Below are 17,475 nucleotides of genomic sequence, written 5' to 3'. Positions count from 1 at the left end.
GAAATAGGTGACAAGAGGAAAGAAATGAGGTTGATCAGAGAATCGAGTCCCTGAGTCCATAGAAGATGCCAGATACAGGACCCTTCCCTCCCAGCATTCCCATTCTCTCTCTCGGATCCCTTCCCCCACCCACACACTGGAAGGTGAAGAACATCACTAAAAGAAGAAGAACCTACTTGACTCCCCTGTCCATGAGAACAGTCATTGCTCGGGCAGGAGTCACGTTCTCGACCATCATCCCCAGGCTCTGACAGGCTGCCTTCTGAATAAACTCTGGGGAGTTCCACACCATGGGGAGAAGGACCGCAGCAACCCCATCCGCCTCGGAGTCCATGTCCTTCTTCAAGATGGCAAAGAGCTCTCCCAGAGTGACGATTGCTGAGCAGGACACCTTGGACCGGAGGTTGGTCACCTGGGGAAGTCATGAGGGGAAACATAAGAATCACCTTCAAAAGCAAACAACTTTCCTTAGACAAAACTCCCAGGAAATCACAGCATGTCCCACTGTGTATAGAGCAACATAAAAGCACAGGAAGAGCAGAAGAGCCCAAGCACAGAAAGGCACTTACTCTGGCACCAATTTCTGGCCTCACACCTGCTTACTGCAGGCATAAAAACATATGTTTCACTAAAGTGTTCTACTTAACCCTTCTATAATGTCAGATTTGCTGCTTTGATTTTAGGCCCTTTGATTTGAAAAACAAAGAAGCAAAGTAAAGTAAAGCATGCTTTCAAATCATAAAGGCACAAGTCATAAAAATAAACCAGTCAGGTGCTCCTGTTCAAAAAAGCCACACCTGTAGTTGAAGCACTCAGACAGCAAACAGAAAACACAGGCTCAGATCTACAGACTCATTGCAGTGTTCAATGACAGCTTAGGCAGAGATTGGGACTCTGGCATATAATGTCATTAGTGTCCCCGTTTCTGCCTTGCATTATAAAGGCACCACACTCAAAGACAAGTGCCAGATACCCAACCTGCCAGTAAATACAGCTGCACATACACACAGATCCTACAGATAGCTGACAGATATTAGAAATAGAAGAAATAAAAACCAGAAATGAAGGCAGTCCCTGAGCACACATGGAGATGAACAAGCACATATCTACTCTACAAGCCATGGATGAAGGATGGGGGACAATTCAGAACAATGTTCTCACCTCGCTGGTAGCTGCCAAGCAAATCTCACGAAGTCGACCGAGCAGGACTTCTGGATGGGACTCAGCCAGGCGTGGGATGTTGAAGAGTCCCTTCTTCTTCAGTTCCCTGAAAGACAAGGACCAAAAAGACTGATTTTTCTCTCTACCCAAGAACTAGGCAGCACCCTCTGAAATGACCAGGCTGGCAGCTCAGGCAAAGCATGGGAGGTGCTTTTCAAGGAGCACTTAATGAAATCATGGAACACATTGCCACAGGATGCTGTGGCTGTCAAAAGCATACACAAATCCAAGAGGCAAAGAGAGGGCTTTCAGAGTCTTCAAGTGTGGCCTTTCGGAAAATCTCTGCTATTAATCCCTCTGTCACTGCTTCCTAGAGCTGTGAGGCCGGGCCATGCTGCTGGTTCTTGTCACCTCCCTGTAGCTGTCCCTGAGACACAGTCCCATTGGGCTGTTACTGGGACAGGATTTTCCTTCTTTGTCAGCCCCAGCAAGCAGTGCAGCCCTGAGAGTCTGCACTGCCACTCTGGAGCTGAGTTTCCACTCAACAGTCTAGGCCTGTGTGTCACCCACTCCACTCCACCTCACACATTCCCCGAAAATGCAGCAGGATGTCATCCCAGAAGATTAAGATTCCACCCCTGGGCAAGAACTGTTGAAACTCTGGCTTTTCCCACAACACTCCTACCTAAAACAAGCCCCACAACAGCAACATGTTATTTAAAAGGTGCAAACAACTCCAGCTCTCAGCACTTGCTTTGTGCAGGCCCTCAGCCTCAGGAAGGTATGTGAGGCATCAGGGCTGCAGCACAGGGCTGCTGACTGATCCCACGGGCACCCTGAGTGTCACCAGGACCCCCCACACCTGCAGAAGCTCTCTGCACCTCACAGGGCACCAAAGAGAAAAGGGGAAGAGAAAGCACAAGAGAAAGGGCAAAGCAAAGGAGATGCATTCTGGCTGATTTTTCATGTTTATCCCTGTGAGAATGAAGCATCCACCAATGAGTGGATGCTAACCCAGACATCAAAAAGACAACCAATATCACCTCACATTTGTAGGGTTATCACCTCTGGGCTTCCTTCTGTCTGTGTAGAATTTTGGGACACATTGTGAGTTTTGACAAAACATCTCAGGCCGATATGAATTAGTGAGAAGCAAAACTTGAATTCCAAAAGTGCAAGATTCCTAGAGGATTTTATTTCTTTTTCCTTCTCTTCTGCCATGAGCCCTTCAGGAATAATGGCGGGCTGAGGCACTTGTAACCACAACAACGCAGTCCATTTCTCAAAAAGGGGAGCTCCCTGGAGCTGCTTCTGGGACTCACATGCACGAGTCCCTGCCATTGCTGTCAGCAGTGGGAGCAGAGAGGAATCTTACTCAGTCCCACTGGGCCAGCGGCCCAAGGAACCCAAATCTCTACACTCAAAACTGCTGCCATCCGGCTTCTGCCTTCAGCCAGCAGATGATCTCATCTCACAGCTTTCTCTCTTCCCTCCACATTTCCCTTGCAGCTCCATGGAGCAGCAGGCAAAGCGAGGAAACAGCACGGACCTGCTGCAGCTGCAGCACTGCTGCAGAGCAAGGCCAAGAAAAGGCTGCTCTCCAATCTTTATGCTCTCCCTGCTCTGCAGGGGTTTCACCAGTGCCCTTTGGCCCTCTGGGCTCTCGGGGCTCCGAGGAACGAGCAAGACACGCTTCTGACCGACCTTAACGCCAAGAGGGACACAGAGGGAACAGCGGGGCCTTTCTTACCAGTCATCGCTGCCCAGCATGGAGAGTGCCTCCTGCAAGGACTGCTGTGGGTCTGAAAATGCTCTGTCCTTCTGCCCACGCCCACGGAGCGGCTCCTCTCGCCGCTTGGCACCAGTGGCCATCTGCGGGGTCACTGTAAGGAGAGGGTCGGCCGTGGGCGCTGCAGCCCCAGGCGAGGCACCCGCCATGGCGCGGCCTGCAGCCCCATCTCCCAGCCAGGGCTCCGTGTGGCACACACTGCCCCTGGCTCAGAGACTTCCCTGCTGCCTGGATCCTGGGGCTCCTTGCTTGCTCCCAGCCTCCCCCGGCTGGCCACAGCTCCAGGCTGAACCTGACAATTGCCCCCACAGCGCCAGCTCCCAAGTGCCACAGGTGCCAGAGCCAGCGGCAGCTTCCTGAGGCCACTGAGCTCCCACTCCCTGTGAGACAGTGCCCACAGCAGCACTGGCCAGCCCAGGAGGGAACCCCTCAGGGGCCTCTCTTGTCTCAGCACCCTGATTTCCCCCAGCCATGAGGACAGGGCCACTCTGCACCTCCCTGAGGAAAGACCTGCAGCTGCCTCGTGATAGCACCAAGCCAAGCCTGAACAGCCCAGCCCTGCTGGGCCTGGCTCAATCCCCACGGAGCAACAACCAGGGAACAGCCATACCTGACCCTTCCCACCTCACAGCACCTCTGTTTCCATTGACTTCAAATATTCTAGACTATCAACTTTTGGAGTAACTCAAAACTAGATTTGCTGTTCATTCTCAGGACAGACTATGGACCCAAGATCCCAGCTGTGCTGGCTGAGGCAGGAGGCAGTTTGTGCTCCTTGTGCAAGGACAAACCCCTCCAGGAAAAAGCTGCCAGGGAGCAGGCTTACCTGAGGAGCTGCGTGGGAAGCTGCCATCCCCATGGAGGGTGGGTGTACTGGGCAGTAAGGGAATGTTGTCCTGCTTCCTCACGACCGTTTTCTTCATGGCACTACCAGGGGGTTTCCTCTGCAGCCTAGGAGCTGTGCCATGGATAGGTGGTAGGCTAAAGGCTGCAGGGACCAGAGAGGAGCTTGTAAGTGGAGGGTGCTGGATCGGGCGACGATGGAAATGGCCAGAAAACTTGCTGGAGCTTGGTAACATCTCTTTGTTATCCCAAAGAACTTCAAGTATAACAATGGAAGGGAAAACCCTGAGCCACTTCCCCAGAGCTGCCACAGGAATAGCCTGGCCTCTGGGCTGCCCTGGGACAGCAGGGAGCCCAGAGCCCTGTGCTCTCCAGGAATGCCTCAGCTGCACAGGCACCCTCCTGCTCCTCTCCCTGCCCCACAGCTCAGCAGCCCTACAGCTCCAGGGGCACTGCCAGCAGCACAGCTCCTTGCAGGGGGCACATGCAGGCCACAGCTGTTCCCTGCCAATGTGCACAGCCTCTCTGGGCTGACACAAGACCCTTCCTCCCACCAGAGAGCGGCCCTGCTCCCTGCTTACCTTTTTGGGAGGCTGAGCCATGCTTGGTCTTCACCTTGCCCTCAGTCTGGAGTTCCTTCAGGCCCCCCATGCCATGACCAGGAAGGGCGATGGAGAGAGCAGGGGCAGATGCACACCCTTCCTTAGTATTTTGTCATTTCTGGCACAGCTGAAAAGTCCCATCCGGAGGTGTCCAACTCAGCACTCGGTCAGCTTTCTGGAGAACATGAAACCTTCACCAGCCCAAGAGGCTGGAGAGGTTTTCCTGCACGTGTGGAGGCTTGCTCTCAGCACACTTAATCAGCTGGGTGCCCATCACCTCGCAGAGGGCACAGGCAAGCTTGGTGACCACAGCGCAGACGTTGGCACTTCGCACAGGCAGCGCCTTGTTCTCCAGGCAGCACCAGAGCACGGGCAGGGCGTAGCGCTGCACCACTTCAGGGCTCCTGGCATGGACCCATTCCACCAGCACTGCCGGGACAGAGACACAGCTCCTTACCCACCAGCCTCAATGCAAACAAGGATCCACCTCTGCTTTTGCTTCTGGCAAGCCTCTCTGGCCAAGATCAGTGAAATAGCACTCAGAGCCCCATGGCCCAGAAACGGGCAATGCAGCTGATCATCCTTGAAACAGAACCACCAACCAACCCCTCAGGACTAATTTCTCCAACCAGAGCCTTGTACCTGTGGCAGACTTTGTACCTTTACTAAATCATTTCACTATTTGTTTCTGCATGAACAATGAATAAAATGTCAAATTGCCTTCTATTTCCATAATCAGGTTGTCTAAACCCACACAGAAGATTTGGAAATACACCCTAGAGAGGCAATTCAGTGATTTCTAATAAAAGGGATGATTCCATTTCTGTAACTTTGATGTCAAGGGCCAGAGGTCTCATCTGGCTCTTCCCTTTGCTCCGTGGCACACAGCAAAGGGCAGTATTAGAACACACTCCAAAACTCCAGCCCACCAGAGATGGTGCTGCTTGACAGCTGGATGAGAAACATCAGTGCCTAGCTGGTGTCTTTGGCAGAATGCTTTTGTGGCTGCCAACAAAGAGCTCTTTTAAGACTCAGGGAGTCTTAGAGAATCACCCAGACCCCATTGCCCTGGCATTTGGGCATCTCCACATTTTAATGGCATTTCCCCTCTCAATACTAATGGCATTTTTTCTTACAATGTGCACTAAAATAGGGGCATAGAGAGAGAAAAAGGCTACACAGGGAACTGAAATTTAGCCAGAACACAAGTGTTTCCTCACATTGTCTCTGGAATCTGCTCTCTGCTCATTTTCTGAACTGAACTATATCAAACACAAACAAAAATTTACTACCAACAGGCTCCTTGCATGGCAGAGTTGGCTGAGAGATCAAAACCTGAAATGCTCAGGAGACCAGTCTTATTTTCTGATCAGGCCAAATGTTATGTAGTAGCTATTTATTATTCTGTGGTGGAAGAGACTTCATTTTCGCTATACTATTAATCCACCAGCAGTCATCAACATTCAAACAGCTCCTGAATGTACCCAAAACCAATTCTGCTAAGCAGGAAAAGGGTTATGGCACCCATTTGAAAATGGCACTTCATTTGAGTTTAAATGCAATCAAAGACATTGGTCACTATGGAACTTGAGAAGAGCCCCAGTGAGAGCTCAGCCCCGAGGCCGAGCGCTGCCCCCATCTCAGATGCTGCACAGCTCTGCAGCAGCCAGGGAAAGCCTGCCAAATACACCTGCCTTGGCTATTGGGCACGAGGGACAAGCTCAGCACCTCCTGATGTGGAGGAGCTACTCTGCTGCCTGTTCACAGGCATTCCCTGTCAATACTCCCTCAGAGACCTCTTGGCTTAGAAGGGAAGGCCATACCTGTGATACACTCCGTGACTTCCAGCAGAGCTTCGCCACTCAGTTGGCTCCATTGGTGGCTGAGCTCTTTCATCAGTGACACTTCATCTACAAGTGAAACACACGTTTCTGCTCACTCTTCTGAGGGCATAGGAGAAAGCACAGTGCGGAGGGAAAGGGCAGGGGCAACCCCATTTTCTACAATAAAGTCAATTTCTGCTGATTTTTCAATCCTTTTTGTCTTTCCTTCCAGTCTACTTGGCAGGGTTTAAAATTCCAAAAGAAAAGCTCTCCTTTCACATTTGTAAATCCAAAGCTCTCTGCTGGACCAGGAGCTATGTTCAAACATTTCACATCAGGGACCTCAAGAGTTCAGTCACATGGAAGCAGTGGAAAGGTTTTGCACGCCAGAGCAAAAAGGAAGAAGCCCATACTTGGGACACAGAAAGGCACTGAGTCAGGCAGTTCATGACTCCACAGAGCAGCTGAGGTGGAGAAAGTGGAAACTGCCCCTGAAGACCTGCCTCTTCAACACTCCATTTTTCAGGCATTTTCAGAGCTGACATAATCTGTGTGGCAGAGGAATTTACAGCAGCCCTTGCCTAGGCAGGTATTTGCTATTGCCATCTTGCACCATCCAAAACAACATGTGGAACAAGGCATCATTGACAGCTGGAGACTTAGATCCATTTGTTCTAAAGAAATGAACTCGGTCAATCACAAGTTCCCCTTTGGAAAGGAGAAAGGTGGGAAATAGGCAGCTAATGCCTCTAATGTAGAGCCTTCCAGGTGGCTGCTCTGCAGAAGCTCTGATGGGCCAGTGTCCCTTCATGCCAACAGCAAAGCTGTTCATTTGGGAAGTCAGACGGGGCCCAAGCAAATTCCAAAACCCCTTTGCCCCTGAACTGTAGCAAAGCTGGAGTCCAGGACTTGCTCTTCAGACCAGCGGCACAGAGCCAAGGGAGCCTGGGACTGTTGGGAAATGCTGCTGCACATTCCAGCCTGTTGGGGATGGTGCATAAGGACTGCACCTGCACAGCTCCTGGTGGGTGTCAGCTGCAGCCTTCCACAGACAACAACAGCTCCCAAGGCACTCAGCGCTCTCTTGTGTGGGACAGACAGAGACACAGCTGAGGAGAGTCCATGCCAGGGCCCAGCCTTACCTAAATGAACAACAGATTGGTCCAGTGCGTTCACAGCTGCGGCATGAACCCCGGGATCCTTTGAGTTGAGGTTCTTTGTTATTCCCTCCACCAAACGGATCATCACCGGGTTCAGGGCATCTTCCAGGAGTCCAAGCATTTCTGCCAGCACCTCCAGCGCCTGCTGCTTCACTTTCTTATGGGTGTCATTTATTCTCAGGACAAAATGATCAAAAATCTGTGAGGAGAACAAACAACATGAAAGCTGGATTAAAATGACCTTGTCTGAAGAGGGGATGTAGAAATGAGCACTCAGCAATATAAAAGATGAAAGTGATCCCTTCTCTCAGGTCAGCCCTTCCTTGCACAATTTCACTGTTTTCCTGTTGGCCACTCAAAAGAATGGTTGCACAACCTGATGCTGCTTGAAAGATTTTCATCTGTTTTTAAGAGTTTTGGCTCGGGACAGAAAAGTTCCTGTGGTATTTCTCTCCACCTATAAATCATTAAATCAATTCCATTTATTAATTCAAAAGACTACCTTTGCTTTCAAAGTATGGAAGCAGATATTTACCATGCCCATTTTTCTATACAGCTGCCTCAAGTACTGAGGGCAGTTATGATTTTGCCAAAACTGTAGCAGGAGGAGATCAAAGTTTTATTTTGTCTGTCTCAGAATCTGTGTCTGGAGAGGGACAGGGCTCTGGTCAACTCTTCCAGGATCCAGACCATTGCTCTAACTAACAGGTAGACTTCTGAAATGTAATGTGCTGTAAGCTCTCATTAGAGCAGGCTCAGTCCCTTGACAGCCACAGCATCAGGCACCATTTTCTGGAAAAAGGGAAAAAGCTGCTCCTGGGAGGAGAAAGGATGGATCTGTCCTTAGCTGTTTTCCTCTTTTTCCAAAGAGAAAAAAAGGCCCCCCAAGAAGGGTGAGCACCATCTTTACCAAGAGGAATAGGGATGAGGATGGACATGAGTAGCCAGAGTTGTGCCTGTGCAAGACAAGATGGAGTTTACGGAAGTATCCTTTTAAAAACATTTTGTTTAAACCAACCCAGCCTGATACTTCTCTTCCCCATGCCAACCTATATTTTGTCTAGAGAATGATTGCCATGCTTTCAATGGCTGGATTCCCTTCACTTAACCCAACTGGGAGCAGGAGACAGCAGCAGTTACACCAGCAGAAAATTCTGCCATCATCTGATGAACAGCAGCAATAGGCACCTGCCAGACAAATACAGCTGGACTGAAAGAACTTGTCCTGAAGCCTGGACCTCAATTACATTTGTCTGGGTAAGAGGGACCAGCCTGTCCCGAACAGCCAGGATGTAGTGCCAAGACACACTGAATTAACTTCACTTCTACAGGCTTGGGGAAGCAGCTAAAGGAAAGGAACCATGAAGATACCCTACATACTTGGACAATGTTACTGGAGATCAGCTGGGGGCTGCTTTTGCACAGATCTAGGAGGAGTGCCACTCCTTCCATGCGTGTCTGAAACCCCTTGGCTTCCAGGAGATGGTAAAGCTTCTGGAGTGACTCCCTTCCTTCCACAGTTGCAGGTAATGTGGCCTGGGCTTTTGGACGGTGGAGGAGGCGTCCACCAGGGGCAGACTTCACCCTGGAAAACAAAACCAAATTAGGACCTGTTGCTGGTAAGACCTTCAGTTAATTGTGAGCAAAACATCCTGAGGAGCTTTCCTAATGTTGTGATTTCAAGCTAGAAAATCATGAGGCTCTGAAGGACAACTTGGACCTCGTGACAATCATGATGGGAGACAATCTGCAAGTGACATTCTCACCACTGCTCACTCAGGAAAACCAAGGATGAGATGCATCTGATCGATCCTCAGATGCCTTCCAAGTCACACATTGCTTTGTGGGGAATGAGAGACACTACTTCCAAGTTTAAATGCCTCCTCATATGGCACGTGTGTGTCTTTTAATGAGGAAAATCATCACTCTGAAGAAGTGTCTCTACACCAGGCATGACAATCTGGAAAAGTAGCTCAGATGCATCTGAACAGACGAACAGGGGCATATCTGAAGCATCCAGAAAAGCAGGAACAGAGATAGAAACAGAAGCCAGACAGGCCTGAACTACACTCACATTTCATTTGCTTCCCTAGAGACTAGATGCACAGCTTAACAAATCCTCTGGGAATAATCCTCTTGGATCAACCTGTCTCTTCCATGAGCACAGGAAGATGCTAGCCATGCTACTGAGGCATGTGGTCACTTTCCTGCCACCGCTGAGCAGGACAGAGCTCAATAAACCCCCTCTGGTATCAGAGGAGAAGAGGTACAAGTAACTCTGCCACTGGCATGGAAAGACAGCAAGGACCAAATCCCTGTCTTAAATGCTGATTGCAGCACAGGGGGAAATAAACCAAACACGCTGTCCATCAAGCAAACTATATGAAGGACAGGAATAGCAAGACAAAAAGTCCACACTGAGACATCTGTTGACAAAAATGGCTCAGGAATTGCCTTGCTCCTTACTACTCAAACTTGGTACTGTTTGATGGTCAGAAAACCATGAATCACCCAGGCCAAATCACATGGATGGGAACTGCTTGTTTGGGGAATGGCATCCTGCTTCTAAACTGGGACTTCTCATTAAAACACCCATCTAAAAAAGACTCCACTTGGATGAAAAAAACCCTGGTTGAATTTACTTGTCTCAAGTCAGGCAGCAGAGACTTGGCCCTTTCCTAGCCTCCACAACACTGCCCTTGCTACTGCACTGGATCATCTGAGCTGCAACCAATGGGTGTCTTTTTGTCACCCAATTTCAGTGGAAAGCGCTCCAGAGAAGTTGTCTTCAAATCAATGCAGAAGTTGACATTTTTTATCCTAGGGGATTTGTAGGGAAGGGAAACAATCTCTAGCACTGGTCATCTCCAGCAGAAAGATTTGTCTGAGGAAGAGGCATGTAAAGCTTGTCATGTGCTTTGTCACATCTGACAAAAGTGCTCAGTACCGTTTGATAGAGGGCAATGTGGCCTGGGGCTTCTTCGGGCTGTCGTTCCTCTTCTCCACTGGCTCCTTGAGAGAGGGGCATTCACCCTTCTGGTTTCCCATCCCCTACAAAGACATAAAGAAACCCCCTGAATCTTTAGAATATAAAATAGGAAAGTCCCTCTTTAAAACACAAGTTAGAACCAGGATCACTGCTACCAAGGCTGAGGGAAACATTTCCTAACGTACAGAAAGAAACAGACCAGAGATTCAGTGATGCCAACTCTTTGGTTTCAATAGCCCAAGGCAGGTTATGGGTGCTACCACACTGAGCAGCAGTCTAAAATCCCAAATTCATTAGTCTTGAGCATAAATGGGAATAATGCAAACTGACAGGCAATGAGTGGTCTTAAAGGAAGCAGAAGAAAAAATTGGACTCTTTCGGGGCAGGCCCATTGTGTTGGAAGTTGATTTGGTTCAAGGCTTACTCTCCCTGCTCCTGCACCAAGGCACACTCCCTTCTGTAATGTAGATGGAAAAAATAAAATCCCCCAAACAAACAAATGATTTTCCACTGGATGCTGCTGAATTGACCAAGCTTCTTCCAGATCCACAGGGCTTGACAGCAGGGCAGTATTCCCAAAAGACAGACAGCAATTGCAGTAACTAGGATTGACTTGGACATCTTTTGTATATTTGAAAATTTCCTTGGCACTACTACTTCCAGTCTCTTTTGCAAAGACTCTCTTATGTTCAGAAGCACTATTCTCACTTAGATGCATTACTGGGGCAGAGTAGGGAGAGTGTGGTAGGGGCATACACATGAGTGTAAACCCATTTTCTCCTCTTTCCCTTTCCTCTTTCTGACCAATATTCAAAGTATTCAAAACCCCACTTTTCCCCTAATAATAGCAGTTCCTCTGTGGTCTCCAGATGAACAGGCTGAGGATTAACAGCTCATTCCAAGGAGCAAAATGAATCAGCAGAAGTGGAATAGGATAAAGACGCATCAGGTATGTTTGATCTCGTATTAGCAGTGGCAATACTTGCATAAAGGAGACATTTCTCCTGCCAAGCACTTACCTTCTTCTTAATTCTGGTCAGAATATCTTCCAGGTCATGCGGGGAAAGGGATTGCTCCAAAAGCTTTTTAAATTTTTGATTATTCAGCAACATCTTCACCATCTCCTGTCCATAATGCCTAAGGAAGGAAGGAAGGAAACAATAGAAAAGTGAACAAAGGAAGAGTGTTAACAGAAGAGGCTGATGCCTTAAACTCATCAGATGCAATCCTTGCATGAGAAGCCATTACCTACTCAGCAAAGAGGGAGATTTACCTCACTTGACACTGCACAGTGCTGTAGCTGAACACAAGGGGCAAGAGGAGAATGTGGGGCAAGAGAAAAATACCATTTCTCTCTGAAACTGGGGGTGTGCTTCTGTGGGATCAAAGGATCCCAGGGAACAAGCAAAACACATCTGCTTTGTTGTCAGAGCCTGTTAGCAGTGTCCTGCTGCCATTGCACAGTAATTTACCTTTCTTACCTCATGCTTGCTTTTGATTATTCTATACTATGTGTATGCATATGGGCAGCTAGTTGCTCTGGTGTTCTTGGCAGCTATTAATGGGAATTTCATCATCAAAGTAAGGGGATTTTGGTCGTTTGGGGTGATTTTGCTGCCAGGAAACCAAAGTTTTCTTCAAGAAGGAATTTGGAGGTCACTGAGCCACAGATAACAGCTTTCTAGAAATCTGTAGAAGAGGTTTAGAAAGACTGAATACATTGGCTGAAGACCTCTGAAATATTTCTAGGGAAGTCTTAAGTTAATGTTTGGTGATGAGCATTAGCCAACACTTTGGCTTTCCTTGTGCACCTAAGGCCAATCAAAACGGTTGGATTGGCTAATCTGAGCTCTTTTGATTTCAGTAAAGAATCCTTCATGTCACTGGAAGTTGGCAATGCTCCCTCTTGCTGGCCAGCCTCAGGTTACCCAGTACAGTCATTTCCCCAGGAAACCCAGAGCAGCAGTCACAGCACCAAGCCTGGCAGAGCTCAAGAAGCGTTTGGACAATGCTCTCAGGCACATGGAGTGACTCTTGGGCTGTGCTGCACATGGCCAGGAGCTGGACTGGATGACCTGCATGGGTCCCTTCCAACTCAGCATATTCCATGATTCTATGCCCCTTAGCCACACAGTAACGTCACTCATTATTTCCTTTCCTTTCCACTCTTTTGTGGTTTTATCTTTAAAGCCAAACACAAAATGGTTTTCCTTGTTTTGGAGGTGAAATGAAGATCATTACCTTGTGTCCTTGTGACAGTCCTGAGCCAGTGTCCCTGCCACATGTGCCAGCCTCTCAGCCCTGGGGGTGCCTGCGAGCTTGGTGACTCCCATTTTCTCCATCAAGGACAGGAGCAGCTCGGCCGCACACTTCCGCACCTGGACGTAGCGGCTCCTGGGAAGGAGAGAGCAAACCCTGGGGCACAGGGACAAGGAGCAGCAGCAGCACAGGCCTTGGCCAGAGTGTGCTCCCTGGCCTTGCTGGGGGAAGGAGCCTGGGCTCTCCCTGCACCTTCCAACACCTGCAGAAGGTTCTGTCCTCGGAGAAACACTAAGCTAGCACTGTACAGAAGGACTGCCTGCATGCAAGAGGGAAGAATTCAGTCTCCCTGCACTAGCTGATACTCCATTTCTTTCCCAGAATTTACTCAGAGAAAAATTAAAGTAATAGATCACATATGAATTATTTAGAAATTAAGGACAATTCATGTTGACCCATCAGAGGGCACCCAGTACACAGAGCTGCAGCAGGATGAGGCTCTTTCAACCCATTCATCCCCAAATCTGCAGACCTCTGGAAAGGAACAAATGCAGGGAAAACACGCTGTGGGCCGTGAAGTTGCAGAATATCCAGCAATGCAGCCTGTTTCTTTTGTAAAGATTGGCAAGGGATACATCTGAGTGTTTTCCCCTATTGCAAAGCTGAGGAAAGGGTGGCAGGCATTTGAGCCAGGTTGTCCTGTTCTAAAGACTGTCTCTTGGGAACTATCAGGCCCAGCACCAACACTTAGGGCAGCATTTGCTTCAGCTGTCCCATGGCCCTCGGCCTGTGAAGGTGCCTGGAAAGTGAATCATCATCTCAAGGCTAACATGAAACATCATTTTGAATGGAAAGCAGAGCTCGAAGGCTGGACACTCATAGAAGACTCCTTTTGGCAGCAGCTGCACCTGCTGTGCAGGCTGTGCCACACCCAGCACATTCTCCCCCATGCGCTCCACACTCCAGCAAGGACCCTCCTTATTTCTCAGGTTAATGGCATCATGAGGATACCTGGTTTTCCCCAGGGCCTCTGTGCTTAGCACTGAAAAATACCAACAGTGCTCACAGCTGCAATTGCAATTGTCCCTCTTCCCACAAAAGCACAAGGCTCTACCCTCAGCCTTTGCAGGCATTTTCACTTCCCCACCATTCCCCATGTCTAGGAAACTCTGACAGACTGGGAGAACTCCAGGAAGCAGCAGGAAGCTGAGTCAGAGGAGCTTTAGTTTGGATGTCAGGAAAAAGTTTTTCACCCAGAGGGTGCTTGGGCCCTGCAACAGGCTCCCCAGGGCAGTGCTCACAGCACCAAGCCTGACACAGTTGAAGAAGCATTTGGACAACAGTCGCAGGCACACGCTGTGAGCCTTGGGTTGTTCTGTGCAAGGCCAGGAGCTGGACTGGATGGTCCTGATGGGACCCATCCAACTTCCCCTATTCTACAGTTCTGTGACTCTGTGATCTAATGGGCTGCAGGAGGGCAGAAATAGGTGACAAGAGGAAAGAAATGAGGTTGATCAGAGAATCGAGTCCCTGAGTCCATAGAAGATGCCAGATACAGGACCCTTCCCTCCCAGCATTCCCATTCTCTCTCTCGGATCCCTTCCCCCACCCACACACTGGAAGGTGAAGAACATCACTAAAAGAAGAAGAACCTACTTGACTCCCCTGTCCATGAGAACAGTCATTGCTCGGGCAGGAGTCACGTTCTCGACCATCATCCCCAGGCTCTGACAGGCTGCCTTCTGAATAAACTCTGGGGAGTTCCACACCATGGGGAGAAGGACCGCAGCAACCCCATCCGCCTCGGAGTCCATGTCCTTCTTCAAGATGGCAAAGAGCTCTCCCAGAGTGACGATTGCTGAGCAGGACACCTTGGACCGGAGGTTGGTCACCTGGGGAAGTCATGAGGGGAAACATAAGAATCACCTTCAAAAGCAAACAACTTTCCTTAGACAAAACTCCCAGGAAATCACAGCATGTCCCACTGTGTATAGAGCAACATAAAAGCACAGGAAGAGCAGAAGAGCCCAAGCACAGAAAGGCACTTACTCTGGCACCAATTTCTGGCCTCACACCTGCTTACTGCAGGCATAAAAACATATGTTTCACTAAAGTGTTCTACTTAACCCTTCTATAATGTCAGATTTGCTGCTTTGATTTTAGGCCCTTTGATTTGAAAAACAAAGAAGCAAAGTAAAGTAAAGCATGCTTTCAAATCATAAAGGCACAAGTCATAAAAATAAACCAGTCAGGTGCTCCTGTTCAAAAAAGCCACACCTGTAGTTGAAGCACTCAGACAGCAAACAGAAAACACAGGCTCAGATCTACAGACTCATTGCAGTGTTCAATGACAGCTTAGGCAGAGATTGGGACTCTGGCATATAATGTCATTAGTGTCCCCGTTTCTGCCTTGCATTATAAAGGCACCACACTCAAAGACAAGTGCCAGATACCCAACCTGCCAGTAAATACAGCTGCACATACACACAGATCCTACAGATAGCTGACAGATATTAGAAATAGAAGAAATAAAAACCAGAAATGAAGGCAGTCCCTGAGCACACATGGAGATGAACAAGCACATATCTACTCTACAAGCCATGTATGAAGGATGGGGGACAATTCAGAACAATGTTCTCACCTCGCTGGTAGCTGCCAAGCAAATCTCACGAAGTCGACCGAGCAGGACTTCTGGATGGGACTCAGCCAGGCGTGGGATGTTGAAGAGTCCCTTCTTCTTCAGTTCCCTGAAAGACAAGGACCAAAAAGACTGATTTTTCTCTCTACCCAAGAACTAGGCAGCACCCTCTGAAATGACCAGGCTGGCAGCTCAGGCAAAGCATGGGAGGTGCTTTTCAAGAAGCACTTAATGAAATCATGGAACACATTGCCACAGGATGCTGTGGCTGTCAAAAGCATACACAAATCCAAGAGGCAAAGAGAGGGCTTTCAGAGTCTTCAAGTGTGGCCTTTCGGAAAATCTCTGCTATTAATCCCTCTGTCACTGCTTCCTAGAGCTGTGAGGCCGGGCCATGCTGCTGGTTCTTGTCACCTCCCTGTAGCTGTCCCTGAGACACAGTCCCATTGGGCTGTTACTGGGACAGGATTTTCCTTCTTTGTCAGCCCCAGCAAGCAGTGCAGCCCTGAGAGTCTGCACTGCCACTCTGGAGCTGAGTTTCCACTCAACAGTCTAGGCCTGTGTGTCACCCACTCCACTCCACCTCACACATTCCCCGAAAATGCAGCAGGATGTCATCCCAGAAGATTAAGATTCCACCCCTGGGCAAGAACTGTTGAAACTCTGGCTTTTCCCACAACACTCCTACCTAAAACAAGCCCCACAACAGCAACATGTTATTTAAAAGGTGCAAACAACTCCAGCTCTCAGCACTTGCTTTGTGCAGGCCATCAGCCTCAGGAAGGTATGTGAGGCATCAGGGCTGCAGCACAGGGCTGCTGACTGATCCCACGGGCACCCTGAGTGTCACCAGGACCCCCCACACCTGCAGAAGCTCTCTGCACCTCACAGGGCACCAAAGAGAAAAGGGGAAGAGAAAGCACAAGAGAAAGGGCAAAGCAAAGGAGATGCATTCTGGCTGATTTTTTATGTTTATCCCTGTGAGAATGAAGCATCCACCAATGAGTGGATGCTAACCCAGACATCAAAAAGACAACCAATATCACCTCACATTTGTAGGGTTATCACCTCTGGGCTTCCTTCTGTCTGTGTAGAATTTTGGGACACATTGTGAGTTTTGACAAAACATCTCAGGCCGATATGAATTAGTGAGAAGCAAAACTTGAATTCCAAAAGTGCAAGATTCCTAGAGGATTTTATTTCTTTTTCCTTCTCTTCTGCCATGAGCCCTTCAGGAATAATGGTGGGCTGAGGCACTTGTAACCACAACAACGCAGTCCATTTCTCAAAAAGGGGAGCTCCCTGGAGCTGCTTCTGGGACTCACATGCACAAGTCCCTGCCATTGCTGTCAGCAGTGGGAGCAGAGAGGAATCTTACTCAGTCCCACTGGGCCAGCGGCCCAAGGAACCCAAATCTCTACACTCAAAACTGCTGCCATCCAGCTTCTGCCTTCAGCCAGCAGATGATCTCATCTCACAGCTTTCTCTCTTCCCTCCACATTTCCCTTGCAGCTCCATGGAGCAGCAGGCAAAGCGAGGAAACAGCACGGACCTGCTGCAGCTGCAGCACTGCTGCAGAGCAAGGCCAAGAAAAGGCTGCTCTCCAATCTTTATGCTCTCCCTGCTCTGCAGGGGTTTCACCAGTGCCCTTTGGCCCTCTGGGCTCTCGGGGCTCCGAGGAACGAGCAAGACACGCTTCTGACCGACCTTAACGCCAAGAGGGACACAGAGGGAACAGCGGGGCCTTTCTTACCAGTCATCGCTGCCCAGCATGGAGAGTGCCTCCTGCAAGGACTGCTGTGGGTCTGAAAATGCTCTGTCCTTCTGCCCACGCCCACGGAGCGGCTCCTCTTGGCGCTTGGCACCAGTGGCCATCTGCGGGATCACTGTAAGGAGAGGGTCGGCCGTGGGCGCTGCAGCCCCGGGCGAGGCACCCGCCATGGCGCGGCCTGCAGCCCCATCTCCCAGCCAGGGCTCCGTGTGGCACACACTGCCCCTGGCTCAGAGACTTCCCTGCTGCCTGGATCCTGGGGCTCCTTGCTTGCTCCCAGCCTCCCCCAGCTGGCCACAGCTCCAGGCTGAACCTGACAATTTCCCCCACAGCGCCAGCTCCCAAGTGCCACAGGTGCCAGAGCCAGCGGCAGCTTCCTGAGGCCGCAGAGCTCCCACTCCCTGTGAGACAGTGCCCACAGCAGCACTGGCCAGCCCAGG

The 17,475-nt window shown here is 49.6% G+C and overlaps 1 protein-coding gene across 1 annotated transcript; it reads right to left on the bottom strand.

Annotated features, from left to right (window-relative positions):
• Positions 1–4,588: 4,588 nt before the first annotated feature.
• TOGARAM2 (TOG array regulator of axonemal microtubules 2) lies at positions 4,589–17,205 on the bottom strand. The gene is made up of 10 exons (XM_066545667.1): positions 17,018–17,205; positions 15,268–15,373; positions 14,283–14,518; positions 12,609–12,761; positions 11,387–11,504; positions 10,326–10,429; positions 8,759–8,963; positions 7,361–7,577; positions 6,219–6,305; positions 4,589–4,824 (listed from the first exon to the last, which is right to left on the bottom strand). The coding sequence occupies exons 1-10, from the start codon at positions 17,203–17,205 to the stop codon at positions 4,589–4,591; spliced, it is 1,650 nt and encodes a 549-aa protein (XP_066401764.1).
• Between the last annotated feature and the right edge of the window lie 270 nt (positions 17,206–17,475).

The sequence above is a fragment of the Molothrus aeneus genome, chromosome 3 (genome assembly GCF_037042795.1).
Source record: "Molothrus aeneus isolate 106 chromosome 3, BPBGC_Maene_1.0, whole genome shotgun sequence".
Classification (NCBI taxonomy): domain Eukaryota; kingdom Metazoa; phylum Chordata; class Aves; order Passeriformes; family Icteridae; genus Molothrus; species Molothrus aeneus.
The sequence above is the reverse complement of the archived record's forward strand: the minus strand, read 5'-3'. Positions and strand labels throughout refer to the sequence as shown.